Raw genomic sequence first — 17357 nt, 5'->3', positions numbered from 1 at the left:
GCCACCATGAGGTTGTTGGGAGTTGAACTCAGGACTCCTGGAAGAACAGCCAGTGCTCTTAACCGCTGAGCCATCTCTCCAGCCCTGATATTAGTGTCTTTTATTATTGTAAACACCTTCATAACTAATTATAATGAAGACTAACCTCTATTGGAAGTGTGACTGAAGTTCACTGTTTCATAAATCTAATCTGAGTGGGGAGGCACATCCTTTCAGTTTTAAAAGCAAATGGAAAAATTCACTGATTGACTGTTAGGTTAGTAGAATTGTCATTAAACACATTTTTTTCTTTTATATTACTATATTTGACTTTGAAAACTATGTTTGTGTGAGAGAAGAAGGGAAGAGGGAAAGACACACAGGCACACAGACACACACACACACAGACACACACACACACACAGACACACACACACACACACACACACACACACACACACACACACACGCACATGCACACCTGTATACCTAAGTGTTCCCCAAGTGGGAGTGTGGGGGATTTCTATGATTAAAGAGCATTCGAACTTTGATTTTTATTTCATTTTAGTTAAAATTTTTATTAAATTTTTTTTCTAGGAATGTGGTCTCTGGGTGTTGACAGATGCAACCCTTGTAAAGGATAACATTGATGGTGTTTGTAAGTAAAACCCGACAACATGCGTAACTGGATATATTGTACCTCGTATATTGAATACACTTATAACGGGGCAGATACTTTCTGGTTCAACTTGACTGCTATGGCGAAAGTGTTTGGACTTTCGAAGTATGTGTGAGGGCGACAAGTGATGTTCTCTGGGCCCCTGACTCCATCTTTGAAACTGCAGTTTTCAAAGGTGGGGTTATAGTTTGGGATGCACTGGATGAGCCTGTGATTTTAATTTGTATTGCAAACTGTGTTGTTATTTTGGAATTAATTGAAAGGAGCAAGTTTTTGAAGCATTACTAGTCTCAAACTTTTAGGTGCTTACCTAAAAAGTAGTCCAGACCTCTCTTACACACACACACACACACACACACACACACACACACACACACACACACCCCTTATCAATCTGGCAGGCATAGTTGTATCTGTGTGTCATAGATCTCCAAGTGTGTCTTTAGGAGCAAGTCATTAAAAGTTTTGACTGAAGGAAATGTATAAATAATAATGGTTAACTGTGGAAGTTATTTTTTGTGGGTAAAATTATACTAATATCTTCCTTTAAAAATTATTTATTTTTATTTAATGTTCACTGGTGATTTGCATGTCTGTGTGAGGGTGTCAGAAGTTCTCTGGAACTGAGTTACAGACAGGTGTGAGCTGCTATGTGGTTGCTGGGAATTGAACCCAGGTCCTCTAGGAGAGCAGTCAGTGCTCCTAACCTCTGAGCCATCTTTCCAGCCTTGCTAATATCATCTTGAGAGACATTGGCATTGTTTCTTTCTCAAATTTTCCTATTTCTGGTAGCAGTTCTTGGTTACTTCTCAAGTCCCAGGCCACTGCAAGATACCTTGATCTCTCTGTCTTGAAACTTCAAAAGGTAACTTTGTTATCTTGAAGGTTTTTGATATATTATCATCTCTGTGCATTAAAATCATTGGCATATTTAAGTTTCCTTATCTTATTCTCTGTCCTACATAATTTTCCAAATCTGTCTGTACCCAGTTTTTACTCACAACATTTTTTTCTGTTGTTCCTCTACACATACAGCCCTTTCTGATGCCCACAGCAATACTCAGTTTATTGTCAGCAATGTGGCTATGTCCATGTGTTCCACATTGATGATATATAATTTTTTTAAAGATTTTAAAAATTTATTACATACCTTGTTTTGCCTGCATGTATGCCTGCATACCAGAAGAGGGCACCAAATCTCATTATAGATGATTGTGAGCCACCATGTGATTGCAGGGAATTGAACTCAGGACCTCTGGAAGAGCAGCCAGTGCTCTTAACCTCTGAGCCATCTCTCCAGCCCACCAATATAACTTTTTAAGAATGATTCCTGTACTGAACATATATAGATTTTTTTCTTGTTATTGTACAGTATAATAACTATTTTTATAAACTTATAGCATCATATTATACTAAGGTATCAGAAGTACTACAGAGGTGATTTAAAGTACATAGGAATGTGTAGGTTATCTGAAAAACTACACAGCTTTGTATACAGCACTTGAGCACTTAGAGATTTTGGCATTCACTTAGGAACCAGGGGAGGACTGTATCTATTGTGTCCTTGGCTGAGAATCTTTCACTTTTTCACTAGAAAAGAAACCTTATATCCTTAATAGCAAATATATCTTTGGATAGCTACTCAAGTGATGGATATTCACTTCTCCTCTTCTGTCTCATAAGCTATATTGGGATCAAGATATTCTTGGCCATTTTTAGACCATATTGAGATAAGAACTACCTATGGTTTGAAGCTCAAAACCATCAATCATCAGTCTTTCAGTTATCATTAATGTCACCAATTTCCTTTGATATCTAGTATTCTAAGTCTTAATTTTGTTACCCTGGGGGATTTTAAGTTCCATCTAACTTCTATTATCTTTTGATCACCATTATACAGGTGCCAACTCAATTGTTTAATCTTGCTTCTGTTTCTATACTTTCATGCCTCACAAATAGCTCAAATGCACTATGTTACAAATCAAATTTTTAATCTCTACCATTACAGTCTTGCATTTTCTTTCTTTGAGAAACTTAGTTGATAAAATTTCATTTTTTTCTAATATGAAATAGTTGTTTTTCTCAGATGTCTATTTTTAGTTTTTGCTAGAGTTTATTCTCAATTCTTCTCTGTCTCTTAAAAGTAGCATAGTGTTTACGACAGGAGTTTATTATCATATACTGCTAGCTTTGATTCAGGAATTATGACTATCTTAGTTAGGGTTTTTATTGCTGTGAGGAGACAACATGACCATGGCAATTCTTACAAAGAAATATAATTGGGGTGGCTCACTTTACAGTTTCAAAGGTTCAGTCCATTATCATCATGGCAAGGAGCATGGAGGTGTACAGGCAGATGTGGTGCTGGAGTAGTAGTTGAGAGTCCTATATTTTGTAGACAACAGGAGGTTGACTGAGACTGGGTGGTATCTTGAGCATATGAAACCTCAAAGCCTGCCACCACAGTGACACACTTCCTCAAACAAGGCCAAACCCACACCAACAAGGCCACGCCTCTTAATAGTGCCACTCCCTTTGAGATTATGGGGGCCAGTTACATTCAAACTACCACAATGACCCTAAGGACTGAAGAGATGTTTCAGTGGTTAAGAGCACTGGCTACTGTTCCAGAAGACCTGGATTTGATTCCTAGCACCCACATGTTGGTTCACAACTACCTGTAACTACAGTTCCAGGGGATCCAGTATCCTATTCTGGTCTCTGCACGTGCTTCTTGCACATGGTACACAGACATACACACAGGCAAAAACACCTATATACATTAAAAAAATAAGAGTTGTGTGTTGTAGAATATTATTTTGAGGTGTGCTACTTTTATTTATGTTGCATTTGTTTAACTCTGTGAAGCTGTGTTACTGTGCCTGTTTAAAACACCCAATGGTCTAATAAAGAGCTGAACGACCAATAGCGAGGCAGGAGAAAGGATAGGTAGGGCTGGCAAGCAGAGAGGATAAATAGAAGGAGAAATCTGGGAGAAGGGACAAGAGATCCAGCAGCCAGATAAGGAGGAGGACACCAGGGGTCAGCCACCGAGCTACATCACTAGTAAACCATGGAGTAAGAGTAAGATTTACAGTAGGAAGAGAATAGGGAAAGCCCAGAGGCAAAAGGTAGATGGGATAATTTGAGATAAGGAAAGCTGGCAAGAAAGAAGCCAAGTTAAGGCTGGGCATTCATAAGTAATAATAAGCCTCCACGTGTGAATTTATTTGAAAGCTGGGTGGTGGGTCCCCCCCAAAAGAGTGAAAACCACTAACAAGAGTTGTGACCCAGGGCAAATCAGTCAAAGCTTTTAAGCCTTAAATTTTCTCCCTGCTACACAGAGTCAATAATATTATGTATTTTGCAGGATTGCTAGGAAGTTAAATGTAAAATCATAGATTTATCCTGTATGGAACAGCTTCATATAGTATATTGTTTAAGTGACTCAAGTTGCGTCACACATGCTTGACATGTTGTCAGTTTTCCATTTATCTTATCCCTTCGATCCAGATCATTTATTCACTATTCAATTGACAGTGATGAAATTAAGCACATACCTAGCATGTGAAAGACAATGGGAATTCCAACTTGGGGGCACCAAGACACACAACGGCTGTTCTAGGGCCATGATGGGAGGTACGCATGCTATACGAGTACTGAAGGGCATCCAGAAGCAGAGCGAGTTGTCTCTTAACTATTGTTTTGAATTTTAAGTTTTTTTTATTTTTAAAAATTATTTTTTGAGATTTTAATATAATTATATTTTTTCCTCCCTCCAAATCCTTCCAGACATCTCTCCTTGCTTTCTTTAAAATTCATGGCTTCTTTTTTCATTGATTATTAAATACATGTCTATATCCCTATATATATGCATATTCCAAAATACACAAATGTAGCCAACTCTGTGTTTATAATGTTCCGTGTATGTATATGTTTTCAGAGCTGACCATTTGGTATTGGACAAGCAATTGGTGGCTCTTCCCTGAGGAAGACTATTTCTCCCACTGTCAGCATTCTTAGTTGCCTGTAGTTCTTTGTGCAGAGTTGAAGCCTCCTGGACTTTTCCCTGTCCACATTATTCTTGTTGTCCTTGTTCAGCTTATGTTTAGGAAGTCATATTGGTGAGGCTATGGGTATAGCTTATGACGTTCTTGGTAGACAGAGTCTCACTCCCTGGTCTGGCTCACAATCTTTTCATCCTCTCTTCTGAAATGTTCCTTGAGTCTTAGGAACATTAGTGTGCGTGTGTGTGTGTGTGTGTGTGTGTGTGTGTGTGTGTGTGTGCGCGCACGCGCCACGGTACACATGTGGTGGTGCAAGAGTTGTATTGTATATATATCACTGGGATTGGGTTCCATATCTCTGCATTTTGATTACTTGTAGAGATTCACCTGCCTCTACGTCCTGAGTGCTGACTTTAAAGGTGTGCACCACCATGCCCAGCTCATATTTTGAAATAATTTTAGACTGACAGAAATTGAAAAAAAAAAAAGGAGATAGAAGACCCAAAGTCTATATAGCTACATGCATTTTTTTTTTTTATTGTAAAATCCAACAGATGAACTGACTGTAGTGTCTTAGGCTGACAAAGCCAATGATAATCAGCATCAAGGAGTTTTCAAACAAGGAGAGTATAAAAGTCAGGTGGGTTTAAAAATGTGATGTGTTTTAATAATTTAAATGAAAAAAAAATAGACAACTAACCCTTTAAACTTTCAGTTATTGATCATTGGAACAGAGTAGATTGAAAAAATATTTGTAGTTCCGAGGTCACTGTCCATATGATTTTGGTAAATCATATGACTAGTCTGCTGCTCAGGCTTCTTCTACAGAAAACGAGAGAGCTGAATAAGAACATTTCCAAACTTTACTCTGCTGCGAGGTCGAGGGTTCTGGGAGCCAAGCTTGCAGCCCTTCCTCTCCAGTGCCGTTTCCTTCCTCACCGTCATCGTCGTCAATGTTTATTGCAGATGACACCGCAGAGTATGCTGAGCGGTTTGCAGAGGAAGGTGTGGGGAACCCCATTGATTTTCAAGACTTTTCGCTGGTTAGCAATCCGCACGTCAGGAAGCACTTTCCAGAAACATGGATTTGGCTAGACTCCCACATGGGGTAAAGATTTGTAAAGTTCTTTGTCCATTTATGTTTGCTTAATGTATATTTTGGATAATACTTTCCCATTTTCTAGTGTGTTTGAAGCATAAATATTGTGTGTCAATGGACTAAGTGGATTAGGGAGTTTGGGGTTTAGAATGATGTTGATTGAATCTAGCTGTAGTGTTTGGTTGAGCCATATGCAGATCGAGGCCATAAAGTATTATTGAGGAGGGGGTGAGGTTTTGTAGAATGAAGGGTGAATTAAACTTCCTTGAAGTCTCCTGGTTTTTGTTGGAAGAAAATTCATAACAGAATTGATAAGGATTCAAACAAAAACAAATAAATAAACACACACTCACAAAGTTATCTGTAAATTGAGAGAGGAATATTTGGAGTAAGGTTTAAAAATACGTATTGAAAAAAAAGTTTGTGAAAATATAGTAATCAATTGTGAAGGTATGGAGCTTGTAGAAAGATTTTATCAGAGTGTGCAAAGTATGATGCTATAAAGTATTTCCTGAGAAATTGAAATGCTACGTGATTTTAAACTTAGAAATATAAATGATGTAAATATGAAAATTAAAAAAATTTCCAAAAATTGCTGGTTGTATTTGTTGACTTATTTGGGATTATGTGAAATCTTGGTTTTGTAATTTCTGCATTTGTCTTGACTTCAGATCCAAGATTTACGAAGACTTTGAAGTTACTGTACCTGATTCCATTACTTCTTGGGTGGCTTCTGCTTTTGTGATCTCGGAAGACTTTGGTCTTGGGCTAACAACTGCCCCAGCAGAGGTAGATACAGAAGGGGGCCTCTCCCATCTAATGAAATGAGGCTCAGAAGATGATTGACTATCCACTGCTTTATTTATCACAGTTTACTGTGCCTTTACCTTTCTGCTTTCATCTGCGTTAACATCTTTGAAAAAATTATTGTGTTATTATCTATAATTTTATTTATTTTTATTTTATGTGCATTGGTGTTTTACCTGCTATATATGTCTGTGTGAGGGTGTCGAATCACAGAGAACTGAAGTTACAGACAGTTGTGAGCTGCCATGTGGGTACTGGGAATTAAGCCTGGGTCTTCTGGGAGAGTAGGCAATGCTTTTAACCACTGAACCATCTCTCCAGTACCACCACCACCACCACCACCACTACCATCACCACCACTACCATCACCACCACCACCACTGTCATCATCGTGTGTGTGTGTGTGTGTGTGTGTGTGTGTGTGTGTGTGTGTGTGTGTGTGCACGTGCCTGCACGCATGTCACAGCACACATATGGTGGTCAGAGGACAACTTTGTGGAGTCATTTCTCTCCATGTGTCTTGACATGAATACTGGGAATGGGAATTGAACTCAGGTTGCCAGATTTGTCTAGCAAGCACCATTTCCCACTGAGCCATCTTGGCGGCCCTGTGTTAAATTTCTGAATCTGAGTTATATAAAATTGATAGATTTGGTCCTAAAGTTAAAAATAGTATTACTTAGACATTTTATTTACATTCGAGGTTTTTTGCATTCTTTTAGGCAGAAGTCTTTTAGTAAAATCAGAAAATGCAGACATTGTTGAAGTTCTTTTGAAAATGAGGTCTTCTACCATGTTGTAATAATGCCTGTTTATAAACTCTTGATGGAAGAGCATGGTGTGCACAGGTGGTGACCAGTTTTAGTGGGTCCCACACTCTCTGCCTTTACTGTAGGCTGGAGTTAGTGTTCCAACTTTTCATACACAGAAAGAAATTCCAGGGGGCTGGAGAGATGGCTCAGAGGTTAAGAGCACTGGCTGCTGTTCCAGAGGTCCTGAGTTCAGTTCTCAGCAACCACATGGTGGCTCACAAACACCTGTAATGAGATCTGGTGCCCTCTTCTGGCCTGCAGTCATATATTCTATATACATAATAAATAAATAAATCTTAAAAAAAAATTTAAAAAACAAAAACAAACAACAAATAAGAAATTCTGGAGTAAAATTGAATGTTCTGTCAATGGTGCATATTTTCTGAATAATAAATATATATAGCTAATTATAATTAAGGTAAATTAATCAACACCACTAATAATCAATAACTAATTTAGTACATTATAAATGTATCTAAAATATTTAAATTTAGATAATGTAATATTTTATAGAATTTTTTTGTACTAAATTTTAAGTGTCAAGATTTGTTTATTTTTTTTAACAGTGAAAGCCTTAATTCATCTTGTCATGTATTTGTAGACATTTCTTCCTATTTACCCAACTCAAATAATTACTATTATTGTTTTTCAAAATTTCAATGTTGAATTAATTTTTATCTTACTATCAATTATTTGCCACTACCTTCACTAGGATAAAGTTCCATATTATAATCAATTTAAGATAACTCAAACATTAATATGTTATATATGGCTTTGTTGACAGACAATACTATCTATGAAATTAATTCTTTTATAGGCAGGAATTTCCTTCTTATTTATTGTTAGAAACAAACAACCAGGTATAATTTGTTTTATAACTTACATTTAAGCTTTTAATAAAAGAGAAAAATAGGCCTTTTGCTAAGATCAAGTATAATATTTTTAAATTATATATATATACATATATATATAAATATATGTATATATGAGTGTTTTCCCTGCATCTATGTATGTGCACTGTGTGTGTGCCTGGTTATGGATGTAACCAACTGTTTTATTAAATAAGAAACACAGAAATAATGCAAAAGAGAAAGCCGAGAGGTCAGAGCTCAGAGCCAAAATCTCACCCTTCCGCCTGCGGTGTCCCAGCTTCCCGAATGAGGGCCTCTTTTCCTGTCTGTTAGTCTATTTAAAGAGACAGAACAAGCCACAGCTATCTCACCTCACCAGTTCCTCAGCTGGTCTTGTTTCCTCAGACTGGAAGCTTCTGTGTCCTCATCCCAATAGCTCTCAGCTGAACTGTGTTGCTCCAAAGCCTGAAAGCTTAACCAGCCAAATGCTTCTAGTTTCTGGTCCTCACGCCTTATATATCTTTTTGCTTTCTACCACCACTCCCTGGGATTAAAGGCTGGCTTTCTGGGATTAAAGGCATGTGCCACCACCGCCACACTCTTGCTATGGCTCTAATAGCTCTGACCCCCGGACAACTTTATTTATTAACATACAATCAAAATCATATTTCAGTATAATTAGATTACCACCACACCTGGTACCCAAGGAAGCTAGAAAATGGTGCTGGAGCCTCTGGAACTGGAGTTGCAAGTTGACTTGTGAGTGCTGGGAACCAGGTCTGGGTCCTCCATAAGAGCAGCAGGTGTTCTTAACCTCTGGTCCATTTCTCCAGCCCCTCTTTGGTTAAAAAATTTATTATTGACCTAATGCCAGATTACTTTAAAGATGAGCACAGCTTCTAAAAGTATCTCCTAACAGACAGTCCTTCAGGTCTGTGCTTAGGAATATGAGGATCACGAATGGCCTTAGCCCAATGGCTATCACTCCTATTATACCCCAAAGCCTCTATAACAGATATTTTGTGTTGCCTCCTTACCGTTCCCAAGTGAAATTTGTAGAAATAGAAGTGCTTTGGATTTATATATGGAATTATGGTGGAAGCTCAGGTCATTTAAACAGATGGTTTTTTTATATGAATGTCTAAGCAAATATTCTGTATCTATATAGATACTTACGTGGCATCTTAAGTGATATGATCTGTAGAGTCAAATACACCAAGCCACAAATCGTATTTCTGAGTCCCAAATACCAAACTACATGCTAATAATAGACAAGTCAAGAATCATGAGGGATCTGAGATAGTAGTTGTTCACTGTTTGGGACAATTCTAAGTATTGTAGAACTTCACTCCACAAAGTGTCACTAGTGCCCTTCAATCACTGTGACAATCTGAAATGTTCAATCTACAAACGTCCACAGAAACCTGGCAGTGTGTCCAACTTTTTGACATTTGTGAGATGGTCTTGTCATCTCCAAAGTTCACAATTGAGAAATATGCAATTAAATTTCAAAAAATAAACATCTCAAAAACCCCCTCCATGTTTAATTTTGTATTGGTCCGTAATCATGTTGGCTTTGGCTGCATGTGGCCCACAGGGGCCTAGGTTAGACATACCTACTAGAGGGACTGACCTCTGTTATTGAGACCACTGGTCCAATGTAACCAGGCTTAATTTCAGGCAGGGGAGGAGCTTGGCCTCTCCTGTAGGTCTTGGTAACAGTTTCAGAGTTCCAAGAGGGAGACATGCTTGTCTGTGTACATGTGAGAACACCGTAAGTAGAACATTCCTGGGCTGGCCACAGTGAGATTTCCCCACAGAAATGTGTTTGAGAGTCTGAAACACAGACTGATTGGAGAGTAGCTTCTGAAGCAAATGATGGCATCAATACAGACTCGATAACAGAGGAGCAACTTGTTTTGGTATCAGAGGGAATGGGATATGGCTCTGGCACTTTCGTTTGTAGGTAGTATGAGCTTGTAGTAGTTTCAGAGATTTATGAACATGATTTTTTTTTTTAACAAATAAAACAGGAACATAACACCCTTATGGGGGTATAAGGATTGCGTGAATAATTTACAAAGTGTTTGGTCTCTACTGGGTCCGTAATGCAGCACAGTCATTACTATGCTAAGTAGCTGTCGAGTCAGCTTGCCACTGTTTATTTGGTGTAAGTTGTTAACTGGTGTTGGTTGATAGGCAAGAGGATACCTCTAGGTGTTACAGGCTGTACAGGTTCTGTGGATATTGTTCTTACGTGTATATAATGTGAAGTATTTGTATCTGAATCAAAACATGTATTCATTGTGTTCTTTCTAGCTGCAAGCCTTCCAGCCATTTTTCATTTACTTGAATCTTCCCTACTCTGTTATCAGAGGTGAAGAATTTGCTTTGGAAGTAACCATATTCAATTATTTGAAGGATGCCACTAAGGTAATGTGTTCAAGGTTTTGTTGGTTATTTACACTTTGGGACAAAATCGAGGGATTGAGTGTTGATTGGTTGCATAGTACTTGAGCATCAGGCTCTCCAAGCATTTTTAAAAAAAAACATTTTAACCATATATATATATATATACATATATATATATATATATATGTTTTATCCTTTTAACTTGGTAATTTACATCTTAAAGGAAAATTTAATTTATTCTTTGACAGTTTCACACCTGTATATAATACATTCTAGTCACACTCATTTTGACGTCTCTTATCCTTCGTCTTCTCCTCTCAACAGGTTCCTTCTCCAACTTCCATGTCTTTTTCTTTTTCTTTTGTTTTTGTATTGCGGCCCACTCACCTTTCACAAGGGCCACCCACCCACACGAACATGTGTGTGGAGCTGTTCACCAAAGTATAGACAGCTTTCTGGTGGCTGCACCACTGAGGACAGTGATCCTCCCTCCCTCCATAGTTACTGGAACTTCCGGTAGCTCCTCAAGGAAGGGCTGGACCCTGAGTGTTGTGAGCCAAGTCTTGGCGTTAACCTCTGCTTATTACTTTGGCTGAGACTGAGAACAGCACTAGTCTGTGGGTGTAAACATAGAATAGGCCTTAGGACTAGTCAGAGGCAGTTGGTTACAACCAAAGCTGTCATTCTACTGTTGCACGGATGGCCATATCTTGCCTGACAGATTGGTACTATAGCATGTAAGATCCACACATGCGGAATTATTTTACTTAGGGTTTCTATTGATGTGAAGAGACACCATGACCACGGCAACTCTTTTACAAAGGGAAACATTGAATTGGGGCTGGCTTACAGTTTCAGAGGTTTAGTCCATTGTTGTCATGGCAGGAAAGTGTTCAGTGGCAGTGTTCATGCAGACATGGTGCTGGAGAAGGAGCTGAGAGTTCTACATCTTGATCCGCTGGCAGCAGAAGGAGACTGTGAGCCATACTGGGTGTAGCTTGAGCATATGAGACCTCAAAGTGACACATTCCTCCAACAAGGTCACACCTACTCCATCAAGGTCACACCTTCTAGTAGTGTGTCACTCCCTATGGGCCTCTGGGGGCCATTTTCTTTCAAACCACCACAGTAATGCCATTGATAATTTTTCTCCTTAAGTTACCTTCATAGCAGCTTTTGGCATTATGAGGGTTAGCCAACAAGGAGGAAGTTTCTAGCTCAGTTGTAGCATGGTTTTCTTTGTAGTATTACTAAAGTATATGGTTATCTTTGGCAATAGGGACTTACCTCTGGTGGGCAGCCAAGACAATGGCAGTAACCTGTATTTTTCTGGGGTCCTTTGGGGTCTCCCTGACCAACAACTCATAGGGACAAATCAGATACCTGACATTCCTGCAAACTTTTTGTACTTTGCTGGGAGATTGAAAATATACATAGGTTGTTAGTGATTTCTTCTGCTTATTAATGTCTGGGTGTATCATTAGAATGTCTGTCTGCACATTCTCTTAGTTTCCATTATAGATCCTCCCATTTAGCCAGGGGACTTCCTTTTGGTCTTGGGAATATGCCTTTCTCTCTCCCACCTTCCTGCATTTCTTACTGGTCTTCTGTATCTAGAATGTGTTTTCTCTTCTCATTACCGTTTTGTACCTGCAGCAACTGGTAAGAATTTATTCTCTCTGAGACAGATTGCAGCTAGGATTCCCTTCCTGAGAAACTTCGCCCACTCTGTTATGTTCGTTGTCTCCATGGCAATTCAGTGGGTTATGTTTTCAGGGGTTTATTTTGTGAGTCATACTCCTGTGTCTCAGGCAGACAGTTTGCTGGAAGGCGGGGCTGAGGACATAACTAATGTTTGTACTGCACTTACAGTTGCTTTAGCCAAATGGTTTAGTTTTCTGCCCTCAAGTTATTAGTCATACGCTGTTAACTTTATTGAATGAAATGCCTTACTACCTTTAAGAATGCACATCTAGATGCATGGTAAATCAATAGTTTACTGTTTTTTGGTGTTACAGACTAGATAGGCACAAGTGTACCCCTGAGCTATTCTCTCAGCCCCAGCTTTTTGTTTTCTAATTGTGGTTTTTTTTTTTTTTTTTTTTTTTGGTTTTTCGAGACAGGGTTTCTCTGCGTAGCTTTGCGCCTTTCCTGGAGCTCACTTGGTAGCCCAGGCTGGCCTCGAACTCACAGAGATCCGCCTGGCTCTGCCTCCCGAGTGCTGGGATTAAAGGCGTGCGCCACCACCGCCCGGCTCTAATTGTGTTTTTTAATGTGGTCAGAATGTTATAGTATAATAAGCAGAGATCTGAACAGAAAGGCTATTATCCAGTCTGCTGATCATTAGCAGATAACTTAATAACATAATTATAGCTTCCTTTTCTTTTCTATGAGAGTCATTATTATTCTATGAGAATATGAGAAATTATTAGTCATAATTTCTATGAGAGTGAACAAAATGTCCTGAGAAAATGAGAAAATAAATTGGAAAATACTTTGTAACATGTAAGGCTCATGCTGATTGTGGTGGGAACCACCTATAATCCTAACACTTGGGAGGCAGAGTCAGGAGGATTGCTGCAAGTTTGAGGCTAGCTTGGCCTCCGTAATAAATTCCAGGCCAGCTAGGCATACAAAGTAAGACTCTAAAGCTTCTCTCGCTTCTGGGCATAGTGGTGTACACCTTTAATCCCAGTATCGGAGAGAGCAGCAGAGGCAGACATATCTCTGTGAGTTCAAAGCTAGCTTGATCTACATAACAAGTTTTAGGTCAGCCAAGACTATACAATAAGACCCTTTTGCAAACAGAACAACAAAAACCTCAAGCCTAGAAGAATGTTATTTAAGGAGAGCAGAAACTTTTGGCATTTTAATAAAAGTGTGTAAATCAGGTATGCTTTGGAGCTAACAGTGATGGTGCCACCTTTAATCCCAGCAATCAGGAGGCAGAGGCAGGCAGATCTCTGAGTTTGAGGCCAGCTTGGTCTATAGAACAAGTGTCGGAAGTTCCAGGACTGCCAAGGCTAATATATACATACATACATACATACATATATATACACACACACATATACATACATATATATATGTGTGTGTGTGTTTTAGGACTTATGTATTAACCACATTTTTCATTGAATAATTTTTGCAGAGGCTCTCAGTAGCTAGAACAATATTTCAACTCCTTTATCTCATGCTTCCCTAATAGTACCTGTATCTCTTAAGATGGCACAGTTAAGTCAAGAGGTGGTGAAACTAATATTTGAAATGGCCTTTTTGTGCATAGTCCCACCACTCCAGGGGGTTGTGTACTAAGAGAAGTTAGTGAAAGGGCTGGTGATGAAGCCAGAGAATGCCTTTCCCCAGATGTATCTTGAGGGAGAAGGGGAATGCATATGGTACATCCAGTTTTCTCTGGTTTCCTTTCTGTTTTTTCCCCCTTTTGGCCTCATCTTGGTCTCATTTTCCTCTGGTTTTGAGTCTCATCCTTGTAACAGCACTTAAAATAGCAATAGAAAAACATTTTTTTTGTACAAAACTTTTGGCTTTTATTTTTTTCCCTCCCAGGTTATCGTGCTCATTGAGGAGAGTGTTGACTTTGATGTTTTAATGTCTTCAAATGACGTCAATGACACCACATACCAGCAGACCGCTCTGGTTCCCAGCGAGGATGGTGTCACCCTTCTCTTCCCTATCAAGCCGACACAGTTGGGGGAGATCCCCATCACAGTGAAGGCCGCCTCACCCACTGCTTCTGATGCCATCACCCAAAAGGTTTTGGTAAAGGTAAATACTGGGGGTTTAGATGGATACAATGGAAGCATAACATGGAATTGAAAAGCAAATGGGAGAGACGGTGTTTCTGTGTCAAATTTGTTGACAATCCTAAAATGTCCTCTCCTCCACCCTCTTGATAATACCTAGTTGTTTTCTCATGTCGGTAAAAGTATGACACACAGACACTATAAAAATATTGCTGTTTTCCTCTTCAAATCTGAGTAGAGACATGACTATTAGGATGTTCAAGTATTTTTAAACAGTCATTTACATCCACAAACTGTGGTATTGGGATCCTGTTGGGTCATGGTCAGGTTGATAAGGTAGAATGGGCATTTTGGAATGCCTCAAAGTAGATTTTGAAGACTATTATTTTGGAGGACATTGTGCATAAAAACACAGCCCAGCATAGTAGATGGCCAGCCACTCTTGTTCTGGGGCGGGACTGCTTTGGATTTGAATCTCTGTCTGGTGAAAGGTGATTTCAGTTAGAGCATTTAGTGCTTCTGTTTGGATAACAACAGGTGAATTTGCTCCCCAGTGGTTTCTTTGCCACATCTTCACCTTTCCCCTGGTCATTTCCATTCTAGTTCAATGAAATGTTTTCTCAGTGTAACGAGAAAGCAAACGCTTAACCCATTTGAAGTCAGCATCAAGACAGGGTAGGTAGGTATGTACTTGTGCAGCTGCGTCCCTAGCAGGCTAGATGCGTGTCTTCCTATCTGCACAGCCCTCTGTTAACAGATAAGCAGACACCATGTTGTGTTCCTTTCCCCACAGGCTGAAGGCATAGAAAAGTCATATTCACAGTCTGTCTTACTGGATCTGACCGACAACAAAGTACAAACTACCATGAAAACTTTGAATTTCTCGTTTCCTCCCGATATGGTCAATGGCAGCGAAAGAGTGTGGGTCACAGCCATTGGTAAGGGTAGTGTGTGTCACCATATACTGGCTGATTTGCATGTGAAAATACATTTTTCATCTATTTATAGATGTATTGTCTTACTTAGCCCTCTTAAGCTGTGGAAGGTTTTAGTTGGCATCAACTGCTGTAATGTTGATTAGTGCATTTCAACATGCAGCATGCATGTGGGGGTCTTCCTTGATAAAAAGTCCTGGTTTAGTATGTCTTGGGTAGGTCTGAGCTTGCTTCCTCTTCCTTCCTTCCTTCCTTCCTTCCTTCCTTCCTTCCTTCCTTCCTTCCTTCCTTCCTTCCTTCCTTCCTTCCTTCCTTCCTTCCTTCCTTCCTCTCTCACTTAAACTTCCTTCCTTTTTCCCAAGATGAAACACAGGGTTTTGTGCATGGTAGACAGTGCTTTACTCCTGAACTATATCACTGGCTCTTTGTTTTATGAGATAAGGTCTTAGTATGCAGCCAAGTCTGGCCTTGAAATCTGTATGTAACCCAGGCTGGCCTTGAACTCCAGATCCATGCATCCTAGCTTCTTCTCTGGGATTCTAGACATGCATCACCACGCCTGGCTGGAATCTCTGAATTTCTGAGGTGATGGTGTTGCTTCTGGGGTACAGATACACTGAGCAGCAAGGCCACACCACTGTGGATAGAGGAGGACTGTCTTGTAGAGCAGACTCCCGGACTCTGACTGGTGGCTACTGCTGAGGATCCCAATCTTACACAAACTGTTTTAAAACACAAATATCTGGGTTTTTTCTCTAAACCTACTAAATTAGAATTTCTTAGTCTATGATCAGGGCAAGTATAGTTTGAAAACTTCCCACCAGTGAGTCTGAAAAGCAAGACTTGAGAACCCTTGCTTAGAACAGTTTTCTGGGCAAGATCTAGCGGCCTTTACAGTAGGAACATTACTTACTTCTAGTTGCCTTAACCTAAAATGTTTTTAAATTAGACATAGCTTTTCCAGTGCACCCGAGTCTCCTTCAGAATTAAATGTCAATTCCGCCATTTTGATTTAAAGGAGTACTTAGTTTATACCCTATCATTATTTAGGCAGAAGCATCCTGACATCACATAATCCACAAGTTAAGTTCTCCAGCATCACTCTTGCTTCGATTATGTCTTCTCTGCCCCACCTGCTTCTATTATAGATGCCTGTGCTGAGCTGGGCCACTGGTATGAGCGCGTGAGCATTACCCATTGAACAGAATGTCTTGTGCTTTCAGGAGATATTCTTGGTCCTTCCATTCATGGTTTGGCCTCACTGATACGGATGCCTTACGGTTGTGGTGAACAGAACATGATAAATTTTGCTCCAAATATTTACATTTTGGATTATCTGACTAAACAGAAGCAGCTGACAGATACTTTAAAAGAAAAAGCCCTTTCATTTATGAGGCAAGGTAAGCACTAGATGTATACTTTTGTTTGTTAAAAAAAAATAAGTTTGTGTTTCATAGGTCAGGGTCTCCCTGGGCCATGTTTCGGAATAGATGGGGGTTGTGTCTGTGTATGACTGGTGGGACTAGATGGTGCTGATGTGCTGAAGGTCAGGCCGTGGGAGGTTCCTCTTGTCTTCCCGAAGCCCACTGCTCTTTAACTGCTGCTAATTTAAAACTCTTTAAAAATCTGCAACGAATGAATGAATGCTCATTTGTGATCATTTATTCACTATTCTTTTCTTGATACAGAGTCTTATGTAGTTTAGGTTAGCTTCAGGATAGAACTGTGTGTATGGAGTGGATGCTTACACCTCTCAAAATGATAGATGTGACTCTCTGAGCTGTGGGAACTGCTCAGCTGTGGTGACCACCTGCTCATAGCAGAGTTAGCATGGGCTGAGTGCTGTCCATGTGTCAGGCAGTGTTTTCTTTTTGCTTTGTTTTTTGTTGATTCTTTGTGGGTTTTACATCCTATATCCCAATCCCATCCATCTCCCTGTCCCTTCATATCTGCTCTCTGCCCTTACAAACCTTCCCCCAAAACAAAACAAAATTCAAAAGAAAAGCAAGAACAAC

The 17357-nt window shown here is 39.5% G+C and overlaps 1 protein-coding gene across 2 annotated transcripts in view; it reads left to right on the top strand.

Moving 5' to 3' along the window:
* The window catches only part of Cd109 (CD109 molecule), a 108937-nt gene that overhangs the window by 64509 nt on the left and 27071 nt on the right, over positions 1-17357 (top strand). For both annotated transcript variants that reach the window (XM_076576790.1, XM_076576791.1), the window contains exons 17-23: positions 577-637; positions 5632-5773; positions 6436-6553; positions 10554-10667; positions 14211-14429; positions 15201-15345; positions 16566-16742. In XM_076576790.1, the coding sequence (XP_076432905.1) occupies positions 577-637; positions 5632-5773; positions 6436-6553; positions 10554-10667; positions 14211-14429; positions 15201-15345; positions 16566-16742 (976 nt within the window). The remainder of the gene's footprint in view (positions 1-576; positions 638-5631; positions 5774-6435; positions 6554-10553; positions 10668-14210; positions 14430-15200; positions 15346-16565; positions 16743-17357) is intronic.

The sequence above is a fragment of the Peromyscus maniculatus genome, chromosome 7 (genome assembly GCF_049852395.1).
Source record: "Peromyscus maniculatus bairdii isolate BWxNUB_F1_BW_parent chromosome 7, HU_Pman_BW_mat_3.1, whole genome shotgun sequence".
NCBI lineage: Eukaryota > Metazoa > Chordata > Mammalia > Rodentia > Cricetidae > Peromyscus > Peromyscus maniculatus.
This window is presented reverse-complemented; position numbering and strand designations above follow the sequence as displayed.